Source organism: Athene cunicularia, assembly GCF_003259725.1.
Source record: "Athene cunicularia isolate RWA chromosome 2 unlocalized genomic scaffold, athCun1 chr2_part1, whole genome shotgun sequence".
NCBI classification, from domain to species: domain Eukaryota; kingdom Metazoa; phylum Chordata; class Aves; order Strigiformes; family Strigidae; genus Athene; species Athene cunicularia.
Window position 1 is genome coordinate 125,193,733 of NW_020799095.1, and position 16,686 is coordinate 125,210,418.

At 35.5% G+C, this 16,686-nt stretch overlaps 1 protein-coding gene across 3 annotated transcripts in view; it reads left to right on the forward strand.

Annotated features, from left to right (window-relative positions):
- Positions 1 to 11,694: 11,694 nt before the first annotated feature.
- Positions 11,695 to 16,686, forward strand: part of WWP1 (WW domain containing E3 ubiquitin protein ligase 1) — a 36,351-nt gene continuing 31,359 nt past the window's right edge. The window contains exons 1-2 of one of the 3 annotated variants that reach the window (XM_026843051.1): positions 11,695 to 11,787; positions 15,401 to 15,539. In XM_026843051.1, coding sequence (XP_026698852.1) covers positions 11,718 to 11,787; positions 15,401 to 15,539 — 209 coding nt within the window. In that variant the 5' untranslated portion in view covers positions 11,695 to 11,717. Of the gene's footprint in view, positions 11,788 to 15,400; positions 15,540 to 16,686 lie in introns of those variants that run through there. The other 2 variants (XM_026843052.1, XM_026843053.1) reach the window with 2 other exon arrangements.

A 16,686-nucleotide genomic window follows, 5' to 3' on the forward strand; every position in this document is an offset into this window, starting at 1 on the left:
CCAGAAAAATTCTAAATGATTTAGGTGTAAAACTCAAAGACAAAAATACATGCAGGACTGAAAATTAAAGATAGTAAAGGTGAAAACAACAAAAAAATTAAGAGTTTTAAAAAACAGGAAGTGATCGAACTCTTGCAGTTGTAAAAGAGAGTGTCATTGGGCATTGGAAGTTTGTGTTGGGGCAAAAGCAGAATACCAGAACACAAGGAAATTGGCTTAGTCTGTGAAAAAAACATAACATTTCAGTGTCATATAAACAGATCTCTTGAGTTAAATTGAAAGAGTCTAAGACCTTTAGGGTAAAGCATTCAGATTAGAAAACAAAGGTTAGAGCTGTTTGTATAGCCTGGACTTTGCCTTCCTTGCATATGTTTAGTGAAAGTCACAGACCAGAGCACTGGTTACTGGTTTTTGCCACTGGACTGTGTTTTTTTTCAGTATATGTGTAAGATAAAACAAGGCATCCTGCTGCTTAATGATGCTTTCTGTAGTTCTTGTTCTATTCCTTTACTTAATTTCAATAAATTAAAAGTTGTCAAGCTTTCTTTTTGACAGTAAAAAAAAAAAAATCTCTTAACATGTTTTGCAACTTCTAGTAATTTTAAGGGGGATTTATTGGATGCATAACTGTTACAATATGTTCATTTACAACTAAATATAATCCTTTTTAAACTGCTTGCTAGCTAGAGGGATACGTAATGTGAGATAATTAAAACAGTAATATGACTAAACAACATTTTCCTTTTCTTAAAGTTTGTCCTTTGTGTTCAAACAATTTGGCTCCTTAAGCATGAGTGTAACGTAGTGCATATGTGAAGGAAACCTTCTAAATGTCTGCAGCATGTCAAGGTATCATTTTGCCACCTTTAAATTTAATTAGTTATATCTGGAGGTAAACTGGGGGATTCTAAAACAATATGTATTCTAAATTCTGGCATGAATCAAACCAGCAAGTATTTTGATTAAATATATAAAATGTCCATGAATATAGCTATTTGCTGGAAGCTTCTCTTCATGGGAGAGGTGTTTGGTTTTGTGGTGTGGTGTTTTTTTTTTTTTTTTCCCTCCCATACACCAATAAATTATTGGTTACTAAAAGCTGATAGTTTGGACTACATAATGTCTCTTGTCTGTATCCCTAGTTCGTCACACCTAAAACAAAGTACCACCTGGGCTTCACAATATATTTCTGGTTACCATATATTTGGTCAGAAAGGAGAATGGAATCGCAGTCATTTTGAATTAGCCTGTAATAGTAGAACTTAAAAGGAAGAGGACACTTGAAATGGAAGAGGACAGGTGAAATTTTCATGAAGAACAATGAATTAATTTTGTCACCAATGTCAAGCAGAAAGTTTGGTGGTTCTCAGAGGGCCATATTGGTGTTTATGGAGGATATCCCCTGTTGGTAAGCATAGTCTTTCCATTGCTTCTTAAAATAAAAAGGAGGCTTGTGGCATTCAGGGAAATAAAACATTGATTTTAAAGTTCTCTGTTTGCATAAGTGTAAATATTATTGTAATTTTAATTATTAATGCCCATTTAGGGAGTGCTAAGTCTTGAATATTTTTTTTTTTTTTTAGTGTTGCTGTAGTCAGGACGAGTTGTAGAAATGATCCTTTACTATCTTGCACAGTTTAATAAAGGTCAGCACAGTTTGGAGTCTACAAATTCTTCTACAGATAGTTTCAGATTTGGTTTCTGTCTGTGTGTAACCGGTTTCTGAGATGAAAATTTCCAAGTGTCAAAGGGAGATATGCTTAATTTTTTTAATCATACAGAATTACTGACACTCTCTGTAAGGAGTACAGTTAACATCTGTAACTTTTTTTTTTTTAAATTTAGTTAATTAGACATACATTCAATTTGCTGTAACAAAGTTAGAAAAATACTGTCCCTTTGGTAGAGACGTGATCAGAATATGTAAATGTAAGGTTTCTTGCTGAGAATGTTCACTTAAATTTAATGATCCTCCTGACAGCGATCATCACCGTTTTTATTGTTGATAAATAGTTAAATAGACTTTCGAATCAGAATTTCATTGAATAAAAATTCTGGATTTTTGGAAATCTGAATGGAAAGGAATCAGTTGAGAAATTTCCTTGCATCTGAAAAGTGTTTTTTTTTCTTATTTTTGTTCTTTGTTCTTATTTTCATATCAAGAAACTTGATTTCAACTTGATACTTCCTGATTTTGTTGTAGAGGAGTGATTACTTCCCTTCCTCTCTTCTTCACTCCTCCTGCTTCCTGAAGGTAAACCCTTGAATTTAAAAGAAAGAGAGGAAAGTTAAGTTTTCTTTGGTATATCAAGAATTTCATTGCTTTTAAAAGTTGTCTCTTCTATTTTGGACTATTATATAACCCCTTTAGTATGCTGGTTTTAGGAACTATATTATTCTAAGAGCTACTACATTTCTGGTTTTAGTACCACTTAATAACATATATTTTCGATTTTATCCTGTGTTTTTATGGTACTGGCTTTTTCAATAATATAAAGAGACCAATTGTTGCAACACTGCTAAAGACTATGGACAAGTGACCAGTGATTTCAGGTGGCTGTAAGGGGCTAGAATTTCTTTGTACTGTAGCTGTTCTAATCTTCTGGAGTGTGAGATCTGGGAAGGAGGGATGTTCTTGGGAGACTTTGCCCATGATGGAGCATGTAGTACAGGGACACAAAGCAACAGTGTGTGAGCATCTTTCAGGAAAAAGATGTTCCACTGTGTTGTGGAGAGTAGGAAATGAATCCACCTGTCTAGTCCTGCCTCCAGGCCCTCTTTTTGCACTGAAGAACAAGGAGGTTGTTGCCAGCAGCATTATCCCATCTTGAAAACAAAAGTGTGTGTGTGTACATGGAGGCAGAAGAACAAGATGGCAATATCTGAAGTGTAGAGCACAAGTTCGTATTGCTTTTACTGTGATAGTACACACATTGTTCCGTTTTACATTTAGTAGAATTGTGACAATATTGTAGCTTTAGGTAGTCCAGCACTAATACTGATAAAAGCATGAGCTTGTCATTGGATAGCTTGTTAATCTGAACCTAAACCATTTTTGTTTGTTTGTTTGGGTTTTTTTGTGGGTGGGTGTGGTGGTTTGTTTTGGGTTTTTTTTTTTTTTTTTAGTTTAAAGATTTCTTATGTGTGGGATGATCAGGGGCTGGAGCACCTCTCCTATGAAGACAGTCTGAGAGAGTTGAGGTTGTTCAACCTGGAGAAGAGAAGGCTCTGGGGAGAACTTATAGTGGCCTTCTGGTACCTAAAGGGGGCTACAGGAAAGGTGGAGAGGGACTTTTTGCAAGGGCATGTAGTGATGGGATGAGGGATAATGGCTTTAAACAGACAGAATGTAGATTTAGATTAGATATAAGGAAGAAATTCTTAACTGTGAGGGCACTGGACAGGTTGCCCAGAAAAGCTGTGGCTGCCCCCTCCCTGGCAGTCTTCAAGGCCACAGGGCTTTGAGCAACCTGATCTAGTGGAAGGTGTGCCTGGCCATGGCAGGGGGTTTGGAACTAGATGGTCTTTAAGTTCCTTTCCAAACCAAACCATTCTATGATTCTGTAATCAAAGTAAGATGGCCTTTCTGGTGTTGATGTTTATGCTTTGTAACAAGAAAGAGTAACTAACACCAGTATTGTTATTTGCCCATGAATCTCCATGGAACTATTTATTATGTTAAATAGCCATAGGATTTAGGGTTTCAGTTCACTTATTTCTTCCCTACTCTATCTTCCTTCAAAGTTTCTTACCTTTTTACTTGAGGGTAGAAGGAAAAAGTCTTGAATATATGAGCTTCCTTGTTTAAAAAAAAATTATGCAGAAAGATTTTTCTGCATTTCCATCTTGTTTAAAATATACACTCTGATTTAGGAAAAATAATGCTTATGGCATTATGGTGATTTTACCTAGACAACTCAATTTTTACTTATGCTTACAGAAAATTCAATTAAAGATGTTAGTGGGGAGGATAGTAATAATTAGGCATTTTACTCACCTTTGCCTTTGTTTAGTGCATTTATACAGTTAGATCTCAAGTTCTCTTATTCTGGGTTTGGGCATTCAGGAAGATTTTTGATTCACCAGTGCTCATGTAATTGGTTCGTGTTTATTTTTTCTCTTCCCTTATCCACCATGTTTTATATTATTTCTGGAACAGAAGTATCGGATTAGCAAGAGGATAGATCTGCTCATTAAAACACCATCAGTAAGCCCAAATACATTGTGATTGAATATAACTAATCTTAAACTACAATCATATTTCTTTTCTGTTCAGTCTTCTGTCTTACATCAGCTGAAACTGACAGCAGTTTCAGCTGAGGGACACAGTGACATAAGAAATTCTCTACCACAGCCTTATGGATGGTTTCTGAGTTCCTGGTTTTGTCATTCTGTTTGGTTAGGTTTTTGGGTTTTGTTGTGGTTTTGGTTTGGTGGTTCTTTTGTTTGTTTTTTTTTTTTTTTTTTTTTTGTGGGTTGACCTTCCTTACCTTCTGTAGGTAATTGTTGGGGGTAGACAGACCATCCTTCGTGGCTAAATATTCCCTTGATATTTTCCTGATTTGTACATCTTATGATTTAAAGTTAAATTGAAATGCCATGCTGTGTAACTTCTTGTTTCTGCAGATTTAACATTCTTCCTATATTTTAACTGTTTTATGTGATAGGATTTTCCATCCATTGTGAAATGATATCACAGATAATTGGACCCTACTATCTTAAACTTGGTACAATTTTTTTTTTTTATTCCTAGCTCAACTCCTGTGGTATCATATGAGTAAGGACAGGACTTTGGTTGTTTTACTACATCTGAGTTTTTAGGTTCTTTATGAAAAATCTCCTCAATTACTAATTCAAAACATCAGTCAATTTATAAATATGTACTGCTTCAGTGATACTTTTTTGCTTTCAAATTCATAATAAATACCATCATTTGTTTCAATATAGCACAATAATAAGTGTCAACCAGGTGCATTCATCACCAAATAGGTTATGTCATTTAAAATGTATCTGCTTCAATTCCATGAACAAGTAAATCATCTATTAATGAAAAATAAATTAATGAAATATCCAGTAGTGTGGGGTTTTTTATTTGATGTTTTACTAGCATTTTGAAATTTAGAGAAAATTCTTCACAGAAGTCTAAATTTATAAATGCTGGTATTGTTAACTAAACTGTCTTCCATGAAACTGTTGATTCACATGAATTAGGAAATGATCCTTTAATTTTTTTTAATAGTCTGCGTTGTCAGCCATTCTGTGGTTTTGCTAGGGTCTTACTTTGTTCCAGTTGATCTGTAGTTAGCAAAATAATTTATACAACTGAAGTAATATTAATTCTGTTACAAGTGTTACTAAATAGATTGTACTCTTCAGGTTGATGTAAAGGTTATGTGTGGTGAAGATGGTCTAGGCAGACGTACTGTGATAACTATGATCTTTATTTGGCTCTCAAGACTCAATTCATTTTGGTGTCCAGGAATTTTGAGGGTCAGGGTGGGTTATATACATCAGTGAGACAGTTCCAAAATTAAAGTTTAGACCAATGAAGTTTAACCTAGAACTTGAATAAAGAGGTGTAGCAAGTTCATATTCAGGAATGTGTGGTGACTGTAGCCCTGTCAGAATGAATCCCCTGATTTTCAGGAGAATTATAACTACAGGGATGGTGACACACTGCTGTATATAATTCTCCTTTAGATTATGTAAAGATAACCTCCAAGATTTTAACCCTTAATCAATGTTCAGTAGCCAAACTGGGCATTTATTTTGATTAACAAGAAAAAGGGATTTAGGGCTGAGGGAAAAAAAGTGTGTGCATGATGCAAGAAAGCAGTAAATAATACTCACAGTATTCTTTTGTCCATTAGTGGTTAGGGCTTGCATTCTTTGAAATAAAACTTCTAAAAAATTTTTATTTAAACAACTCCCCCATCATTTGTGGCTTCTTCACCGCCTGTTTTTCTTTCTCATGGAGGCTATCTTGCAAATTAGATTAATAAAGTACTGGTATTTTGCTTTTGACGTCATCCCTGGTTGTGAAAACTTCTCAATCTTCCAAATGAATATCATCACTTCATTTTGTATAATTGCCATCTTGTCCCTTTCTTCACGGAGGTCCAACAACTTGTTTAGTTGAAATTTTGGTTATTTTTGGCTATGCAGATACAGTTTCTTCTGGCTCATAAAGATGAGAGGCTACTAGTCCTTGAAACTTATATTTTTTGGTATTTGAAGAATTTCTAGTTGTAGGACTATTTGAAATGCTTCTCATTTTATGAAAACTTTTACTTCGGATGAAGCAAGAAGTGATGGTGTAATCCCATCCTAGTGCAAGTCTGCTATGTGACTTTGCTGTCCCTGCTTAGTTTCATACAATATATGCTTGTTGACTCTCTGCTTCAACCTTGCCCCCCAGAAACCCCAAATTTTTGGAAACATTTATGTCAACACTATTCTTTCAATTCAGTAGCCTTTATTTTTGTTGTCTATATGTTCCTGATACATTCATAGATGATGAGCAGATTTACTTACAGTCTTTATTATTTTTGGACTGCTCTTTCATTGTCTTTGCTCTCTTAGTAGTGCTCTTCATGTCTTGTCCTTTTCTTGAATATGACAATCAGTACTCTTACGTTACACAGTGTCAATAACACTGTTTTTATGACTACTGCAGACAGTTCATGTGATAAATAAGGTGGTTGTTCCATGTCCCATTCCCCCCTTCCCCCCATGGCTGCATCATGGTAGTAATTTTCCTATCAGAGGCTAAGGGGCTAAGTTTTGAATTACGCTTTCTTTCTTCAGTGGTGCAGCAGCATTTGTCGTATATCTAGACCAGCCTTCAGGGAGTAACAGCTGTCCAAAGCTCTAGATAAGATCCTTCATCTTGTACAATATAACTTGCCCAACTTTTTTTCCTGAAGGCTTTGTTTACATGGAAGACAGACATGTTTGACTGAGAGTGTGACTCAGTGTGCATGAGGCAGTGAAAACTTTTTTTTTTTCTTTTGTTTGTTTTTTCAGTTACATGATAAGAGTAGCTTTTTGGATCCTGAGCAAAAATTATGAACATCATAATGTGAACAGACTCGCTCCTCTACCAGGAGGACCAACCTGCATCAGAGCTGATTAGACAGTAACCTCTTAACTTCATTTAAAAATGTCAGTAGCTGTGTTTGGACAGTTACTGGTGAAAATAACTGATAACTGAAGCCTTAAATATTTTTTTTTAAACTTGAAAAGAAGTTACTAGAAAAACTAATTCATTGGTTTTCTTCTTTTGGCTGAGAGAAAATTTAATGTTTCCTTCCTCCTTAATTCCTAACCAGTGTTTAATTCCTAATCGTTTAAACAAGAACAGAGAGGACGGCAACTTTGGAATCTTTGGAATATGAGACCAGAATCAGTCAGGTCAACTGATTTGCCCTGTTCAGTAAAGCCCTTTTAAATATAAAAAAATGACACAACACTTTCTTCATGTTGATAAAAAGCTGTGTTTATTTAAAAAACTTTAAAAGCTTTATTTGCACTTCCATATATTTTAATTTGTTTTTCTAAATAGTATTTGACTTACATGTTAATGCAGTATTTTGTTTACAACATCCTACAAATTTGGAACTGTAATCCTTGCTGTGTAAATGTACCTGGGTGTACCATAGTGGCAAGGATGTAAGATAGACTTCTATTATAGAATGATGCTCATTTTACACAGACAGAAACAGAATGTTGGGGCACTGTAGTCATGTAGTTATTGCAGAAGCATGCAGCCCCTCAGCCAGCCCCAAGCCTGACTTTGTTTCATCTCCATCCTCTGTTGGAATCATAATTGTTATTGTAATAATTCCTTCCAGTAGTTTTCTTCTTTCGAGGGGTAAGATACAAAGCTAAGTGTAGTGAATTCTCACTTCCCTGTTATCAGGAGATTGACAAACACAGTGTTTGCCAAATGAAGTTAGCAGCTTAGTAGCAAGCAGAGCCAGAAACTCAGGTTAGGGCAGGTGGTATGCCTTGCAGATAAATCAGCACCTGGAACCTGAAGTCTGGTGAGATTAGATAACGAACTATCTACCTGAGGACTTTGACAAGTTTATTTCTTTATTTCTCTATTTTTTTTCTTTGTGCATGCTAGAGTAGAGTTAAAAACCAACCAACCAAATAACCCTCTCCCAAAATTCCTAGCATTTTAGATCTATGCAGATTGAACAGTAGGAGAAAAAAAATCAGTAAAAATAATATTAATAATTTGTCAGTTAAAAAAGGATGCCTAAAATAATTTTTAAATGCATGATTAGAGCTCGATTGTTGACCTTGTTTTTTTTTGTGAAAAATTTGAGGTTACTTGCCACAGAATTGATTGCGTGTGTTGCTCCTTTGATGTCTTCCATATCAGTGGCCTCCAAAGTGAGGTGTGCAAAACCATCCATTGAGGTACATGAAGAAAATAATAGGACTTAAATTTTAACTGAAAAACAGAAAGAAATTAAACTCTATTTAATACATATCTTGACACATGCACCTTAACTCAGTCCATATGCCAGACAATCCTGTGTGACACATGATTGATGAGGTATCTTGAGGGTGGATCTAGTATTCCACAGTGTGGCGGGGTCACAGTAGCACACTGAAAGTGAACAAACAAGTGAATTACACTTTATGTGTGCCTGGTTAGGTGGATTAATGGATTATATTATCTAGTTTTAACCAAACTAAACTATCACAAAATGGTGAAGTGACTTAAAAAAAATCCTGCAAACAGACCATGGATTGCAGATAATACTAATAATGTGAGCACAAGTGAACAATAAGAGCATGGTAGAGCTGATGCTTTTACTCCTAGTATAAGCTCCTAGTCAGCTGCATTATGAGGCAAAACGAATGGCAATTAGATCTGACAAGATGTTGGCCAAAAAAATTTGGGTTTATCAGGAAGACAATTTGAAATATGAATGTACATCCACTACTGTTGATGATGAACCTCACCTTCAGAGAATACTGTACCTTGAGATAACAGCTAATGATAGCTTGAAGCCATCACAGTTAGCAAGTCATTTAAAAGCTAAGCATCCAGAACATGAAGACAAGCCTTTACAGTTTTTCCAGCAATGTTTAAAGTCATGTGATGCTCAGTCCAGTACTTCACAAAATTTCACTAAACTTAATTTATCATTTTCTAATGATAAATCTTTAGAAGCCTCTTTTGAGGTTTCTCAATAGCAAAAGACACAGAACCCACATTACCATTGGGGAAATACTGGATCTTCCTGCTGCAATAGAAATGTCTGCAGTAATACATGGAAAACAATATGGTGACAAACTAAAATTCATTCCTTTGTCAGCAGATACTGTTGGAAGTTTTCTGGAAAACATTGCCCAAGATTTGAAGAAACAAACAGTAGAAAAAAAACTACACAGTGTGGGAGGATTGCTGTACAGTTGGATGAAAGTTACAGACGTTTGTAATGTGGCTCAGCTTACAGTCATTGCTAGATTCTGTGTTGATAAAGAAATACACAAAGTCACTAAGGAAAGACATACCAGAGAAGATACATTCTCAATAAATGACCTCTTTAAAACCAGCATGACCTCTTTAATAACAGCATTTTATTAAATGAAAACACTGTGCAAATATAACCACTGATGGAGTGGCTGCTTTGACTGAAGTAAAAAGGATTCTGGGGTAAGGTTACAAGGAGAGCACCACATGTGGAATTCATTCACTGCATCATGCATAGGCAAGCAACAAGGAAGTTGGAGCCAGAAGTGCACAAAGTGCTGCAGGATGTCATCAGTGTGGTTAACTGTATGAAAACAAGGCCTTTAAACAATAGAATCTTTACAACAATTTATAATGACATGGGGAATGACCAGGAAAATCTTTTGTTCCATACAGAGGTTTGCTAGGTATCCTGGCAAGGTGCTTAGAAGAGTTGTAAAACTTAGATTAATTGCGCATTTTTCTTTCACAAAAAGGCAAGTGTTCTGAATTTGTTGACCTGTTCTGTGATGACAAGTGGCTGTCAGCGGTATGCTGGCTAACAGATATTTTCAAAATATCTGTTCAAAACACTTCACATGTCCCTTCAAGGTGAACTGCTTTTTGAAAAAAACTTGTGCTATGGAGAGAGAGTTTTGAAAATACATGTTTGGAAATGTTTCTATCATTGTTTATTTTTATTGCCAGAAAAGATGTGTGTTGCCTATAAGCTCTCATATCCATACACTTAAACTTGGAAACAGAATTTCCTCACCTGTTTTCCAAGTGAAGAATTTCAGGGGGTTTTGAACCCATTTGTTAAAAATGTAAAAATGCAAACCTTCCATTGGTTTGCAATAACAACTGATTGATATCAGCGAAGATGGAAATTTACTGGCCAAATTTCAAGAAAACCTTTGAATAATTAGTGGATGGGAACGAAAAATGAGTATCATGATACTGTAAGTGTAGTCAGTGATGCACTTTCATTTGGATATACGTATCTTTGTTAATTGTGTTTTCCAGCTAAGACAGCCATTAGATCCAAGTATTGAAATAAACTGAATTTAGAACCAGACCTTTAAATCACTGAATTACAAAGTGTTAAGCCAAAATTTAAAAAATTATAAAGCCTACTCAGATCACGTGGCTTTCACACACACACACACACACACAAATAATTTAGTGAAAGCAAAAAGGGTTTTTGTACCATTAATAAAAAATATTTTAAAATAGTTTTTATTTCACCTTTATCTCATTCTTTTTAATTTTTGTTTTTATATGTTCTATAATGTACAGAATATATTAGTATGGTAGTACCTATATATAACTCATAAATAAATGTACACATATTGGGGGTCTGTGCTCAAAAATTTTTACTGATGGAGATGCAAGACCAAAAAAGGTTTGGTGACAGCTGTTCCCATATTATTACTGATACTAATTAAGGTTCACAGAAATAAATATATGGAAGTTCATTTAGATCATGGAAAGTGTATTTTAAATGTAAGTATTTTTTTCTCATGAAGAATAGATGTCTGATAGAAACAGAGAATATTTTACTTCTAGCTTTGTTTCAGGTATAGTGGGAGTCATGTGTGCACATGCCAGGTGCTAAGATGCCCCAGCTAAGATGAGAGCCACACTATTTTAGATGCTGAATGGTAAGATGGGGTGGTCCTTGTAAAGTGCTTACTGTCTCAGTAGATAAGGAAAGTGATTTGTGTGTGGACAGCAGTGGTGTAGAAAGCTGATTACAAATCTAGGGCTAGAATTCAAATGCTTGTTGTCTGAACCACTCGCATTATTGCTTGCATGTATCATTCTGGAGACAGCTTGATTTTCCAAGCATATAAACATTTCAGACGTTTTGTTCACTTGAAGTTGTTGGTGCTTAGCTCATCTGAAATTAGACTGTAAGCTTACTTTCTGGAGACAGCAGTATCGATGTATCACAGATGAATTTTTTTTTTTCTTGCCTTACACAATTGTTCTAAACCATGTACATGTATGCATAGTGTCTTGGCATCCTCAAAGGTAATGAGGGACAAATTTCCAAAGCAATTGGGTTTTTTAACTGGTGTTAGGTATGACAAACTGCATTATTTCTTAAGTAACATTGGGTAACTTGCCGATCAGTTGAGCATTTTATTTATAGTTGTAACTAACATGCAGAAATGAGCACGTATTTAATAAGTTACCTCTGTGCTATTTTTTTTAGGCTAGTGCCTAAACCTCTGACATGGCCACAGCCTCACCAAGATCTGATACAAGTAACAACCATAATGGAAGATTACAGATGCAAGTAACAGGCAAGTAGTGATTTGTATCATGGTAATTTTTACAGGAAAACCTATGTATTCTAAACAAGCAATATTTGAAATGCGTGTAAAAAAATGGATCAATATAGTTATATTTTAATTAGTAACTTCAACGTTACAGTTAAGAATATGACTATAATATATGTAGATGAATTGAAGCTGAGGTTGGATGGCAGGTTTGAATAATCTCTTCAAATTAGCAAAAAATGAGATTAAGTACAACAGTAGGGACAGATGTAAGGAATTCTGCTTGAAAACATAGCTAATGGCACAAATTGTATAGTGGGAACACATATTACTGAAATTCTACAAAAAAGATGGGTGGCTCTAGTGAACCCCAAGCTGAAAATGGGTGCAATGTTAAAGTGAAGCTGGAAAAGAACTGGAGAAGATCACAAAATCTCTTAGCCCTTCAAAACATTAAGGTCTTTGATTACATATCAGGTAAGCATCTGTTGATAATAATACAGGTATTCTGTATTATCCTTAGGGCAGCAGGTTGGATTACATAGTCATATGGAATAATTTAGGTTGGAAGGGACCTTTGGGGATTTCTTAGTCCATTGTTATGCTGAAGGCAGGGCTACTTTTGAAGTTGGATCAGGTTGCTCAGGGTATTGTCCAGTTGAATTTTCAGTATCTCCAAGGCTGTAGGTTTTCAGCTTTCCTGGGTGGCTTGTTCTGGTGATAAACCACATCACTGTGAAAATGTTTTTCCTTCTATCCTATTGGAATTTACTATGTTGCATCTTGTGACTGCCTGCTTTTTTCCTTTTGCTGAGCTGGTTCTCATAGTCCGGGGCAGAATTCAGCCATCTCAGTATCTGTTGGAAGGAAAACACAGTGGGCTACAAGCAGTTCTGGAAATTTATGGTTGTGTTGGGGACACTTTTTTCAGTAGATGTTAAACAAGCCAAGTAGGTTATGCATTGTGCTACTCACGGATAAGAACTGGTCAGGGATGTGACTGTCAGTGTTGGTCTTAGCTGTTCTTTCTGTGGGATGGCAGAGCAGAACAAAGACTTGTAGTCAGAGGATAAGCAAAATGCATTTAGGTAAACAAATTTACTAGCTAATTATACCAGTGTTACTGTAGCTAAAAGTGAGAATGTTACCAGTAAGTAGTTAGATATTGTGGATAAATATATACACACGTAAGTGTATACGTGTATATGTATGTATATAAGTGTTATTTTACCATTGATCAATAACTTGAACTTTCCAGGGATCCTGAGAAATACGGGAACCCTGAAGTAAGATTGAGTGTATGACCAAGAATATATTATCTATATTAAGCTTTCTTGAACAAAGTTCGGAAAAAACATTAGTAAGATACCATGTCTTAAACAAAGCTGCATCTCAAGAAAGATACATCATGTTGGATGGTCCAAAGATGGCCAGGTTTTCTCAGGAAAAACACATTGTTGGAAAGTCCCCAAAATGGGTATTGTATCAAATTAGATGAGAGGAACCTTGATAACGTGATGAATCATCAAAACTGGCAATAACTAATAGCATAAATGGAGCCATTTGTAGATTGAATATATATTACTGTAACAAACTGAGTTACACAAATGGCCCATAACTTCAGACCTATGTCTGCAGAAAAGATCATTTTGATATTCTGTACCGCTCCTTATATAAGTATCTTTTGTTTTTCTGGCACTGAAGCTTTTGACTTCAAGAGACCTGGTTCAAGGATCAAAGTGCGTAGGAACCTGTACAATTTTTAGAATAAGTTTTCTGAATGTTTAGTTCTCTAACCAGTCTTTATTGCAAGATCAGAGGAATGCAGTGGCGGTACAGGGAAAGAAGTGGGAGACAGAGGAGTGTGGGACTGTAGTATAGCTGACCTACACTGGTTTATGCTCATATTAGTTTATGCTGCTGTAGAATCTAGACTTGTATTTCAAGAAATATACTTAAAAAGCACTTTTATAAAGGCAGCAAGTATCATGTACTAATTTTGTAGACAAGGAAATTCACATGAAGTGGTGACTTGTTTGAATTTGGACAGTTACAGCATGTTGCTGACAAGTTTTGTTATCAGTATTTTTTCAAATATACTTGGTAAGATACCTTGTCTTGTTAGTTCTTTTTGAAGTCTCTTGCTAATATTTGTTATTCCTATTTTTTTTTTAAAAAGAACCAAAAAATTATAATGGTCTCCTTTCATGTTTGGGGGCTCAAAATGTAATATCTTAAACCAAAATCAGATAAAAGGTAGCTTGAATATTATGACTAAATACCTATATTTTAACAGATTTTGCAGTTGCTTTTAGAAAGCAAAATATGGAGGAAAAAAATGTGGAAGTAGAAAATCTATCATGACTTCAGATGATGAAATGTGACCCATGTGTGGAATTATCTTTTTAGTCTTCTACATCTAATTTTTCATTGTTATCGAGGCTGCAGTTCCCTTTTATGATGAGTGACTCATGACTTAGACTGGACTTTTCAAATGTGTGGTAGTTAATTGAAATTAAGGAGAAGTCAGTGGCTAATGCCTTTAGAAACTTGGATGGTTGCATTCCACTAAAGTTTAACCGATTAATGTATACGTCTCAGAATTTCTGTAACTCAGAAATACATGACAGACTTTTTTTGACTCCCTTTCAGACAGTTTAGTTGACTTTCACTTATTTTTGAATTATCAAGTACCATACAGAAAAGTAACAGGGAAGGATTATTTTCAAGTGTCTGAAAATACTCAAGTTTGCTTTAGTTTTAAAGTGAAGGGAAAGAGAATCACACTGAAGTACTGGAGGAACGAGAGAGAAGGCATAGCCAGCAGGTGGGTACAGCTGTGAGCCCATCGATGTGGTCTTCTGAAGACAAGATCTACCTCAAATAGAATTTAAAATGCTGTCAGGCTGCTGTTTGTTTTTGTAGTGACTTCCTCAGCTTGGCGAGGAAGTGGGAGAACAGATGTATGTTCAGGAGCACTGAGGACTCATCACTGATTTTGGGGAAAAAAATAGCTTCTTTGATTATTTGCTATTTCTTAATTGTTGAATATTTAGCTGAAATTTTAAGTTCATCTGCAAAGCTGTTTACATAGGGGAAATTTGAGTTGTTTTCTTACTTTTGTCAAACTGATGTGTTAAACCACAGGTGAACCACGTGGGTATTGTAGGCAAGGAAATGAAGCTCTTTATACAGGCTTTGCTATACAGGGACCTGAAGTGCATGTGCTTTCATAATTACATATAATTTAAAAAAAAAAGGTCTATCTGATAGTCTCTCAGATATATCCTACTTAGATATTTTTCAGTGAAGGGAAGAGTAGGAAGAACAATGAGAAAATAAACAAAAGAATCCACATGATTTTCAGTGCTTATCCCTAAAATAATTGTACTGTCTCTCCAACTTATCCTGCCAGTATGTGGTGAAGAGAATATGTCACACTTGGTTTCAACTATCTGACAAAGTAGCCTTTGAAAAGAAAAGCTACCATTTTAGCACTGACCTCTTTATGTTCAGCAGAAGTAGAAAAGGTGAGGAATAACATTGCCATGCTGCGTTCCATACATTGTGTAGGCAGTGCATTTTCTGTTTTTCAGCAACAGTATGCTGTTACAGATAAAGCAGTGTATTCTGTTAGTTTCTAGTGCCAAACTGAAACGGAAAAAGAATTGGTTTGGAACAACTTTCTACACGGAATTAACTGCAGATGGAGAAATTAAGAAAACAGCAAAATCAAGTAGTTCTTCAAATCCAAAATGGGATGAGCAGCTGACAGTGTAAGTAGACTCTTTGGTTGTTTAATACTATTTATTAGGCAGACGTTGCAGGCAAATATTTACTAAGCTTGGCTGCCTACATAGTTTTCTCAGGCTGTTGGTGACTAAATGCAGACATAAGATAATATTTATCTCAAATAATATTTTTTTCCTTAGTTCTTGCAATGTTTTGAGAATATATTTTGTACAGAGTGTTTCTTGCGTACAGTTGCTGGACATGGTATACTCTTGATATTTGTTAGCACTGTGGACCATTCATATTTAAGATTTCCTCTCTAGAAGATGTTACTAATTGTAGCCATGTAATTCTCAACTTCAAAGGGAAAAATTTCTCAGCTGGATAAATAGCAGTTATGAGAAAAGTCACTTTTTCCTTTAGATTTCCTAATTAAGGGAAACACACACTCAAACAGTTTACTGCAAAGTGACCTTGCAACTTATCCTAATATTTGACCTTTTTAGTCTTCTTTTGATTTAATTTGGTTTACCTGTGCTACAGATGTAGATATACCTGAATATGACTTTGTGAAGATCTGCCAGTCTTGTACTGTGCTATTTGTTAGAATGCATTATTATACAACCAAAATTGTGCTGCTTCAGATTTGGGTCTAGCAACAGCATAACTACTATCAAGGGTCATTGAGCATGGGCCACTACATTTTACAGCATTTGACCTGTCTTTGTACAATAGCTGACTTTGTTAGTAGTAGGAACCATGCCAGGTTCCTCTAACTAACAGTGCTGGAGAGTGGGGACAACATATATAGTTTCAGGGAACTGTATGCTTGGGAACACTTACTAATTAATCTGAGCTGAAGCAAGTAAGGTACTCCTGTGCCACATATTTCAATGTTTCAGGGGTGTAGTAGAGCTTATTAGCCCTTTGCAATATTGCAAAAGAGAATAATATTATCTTGAACCTGTTGCTGACTTTCAGGAGTTATTACTAGCACAAGTACAGAGCTATCAGTATATTCACAGAGACCAGAGTTTCTGTTGAGGAGGCAGGTTTGATTTGGTGGGATCTGGCGGACTGGTAGAAATGAGGTAGTTTAGCATGAACAGTACAGCCAAACAGACTCATTCCATCATTAGTATTACTTAGGATCTTATCATTATCTATATATATAGTGTCTCTTATACACAT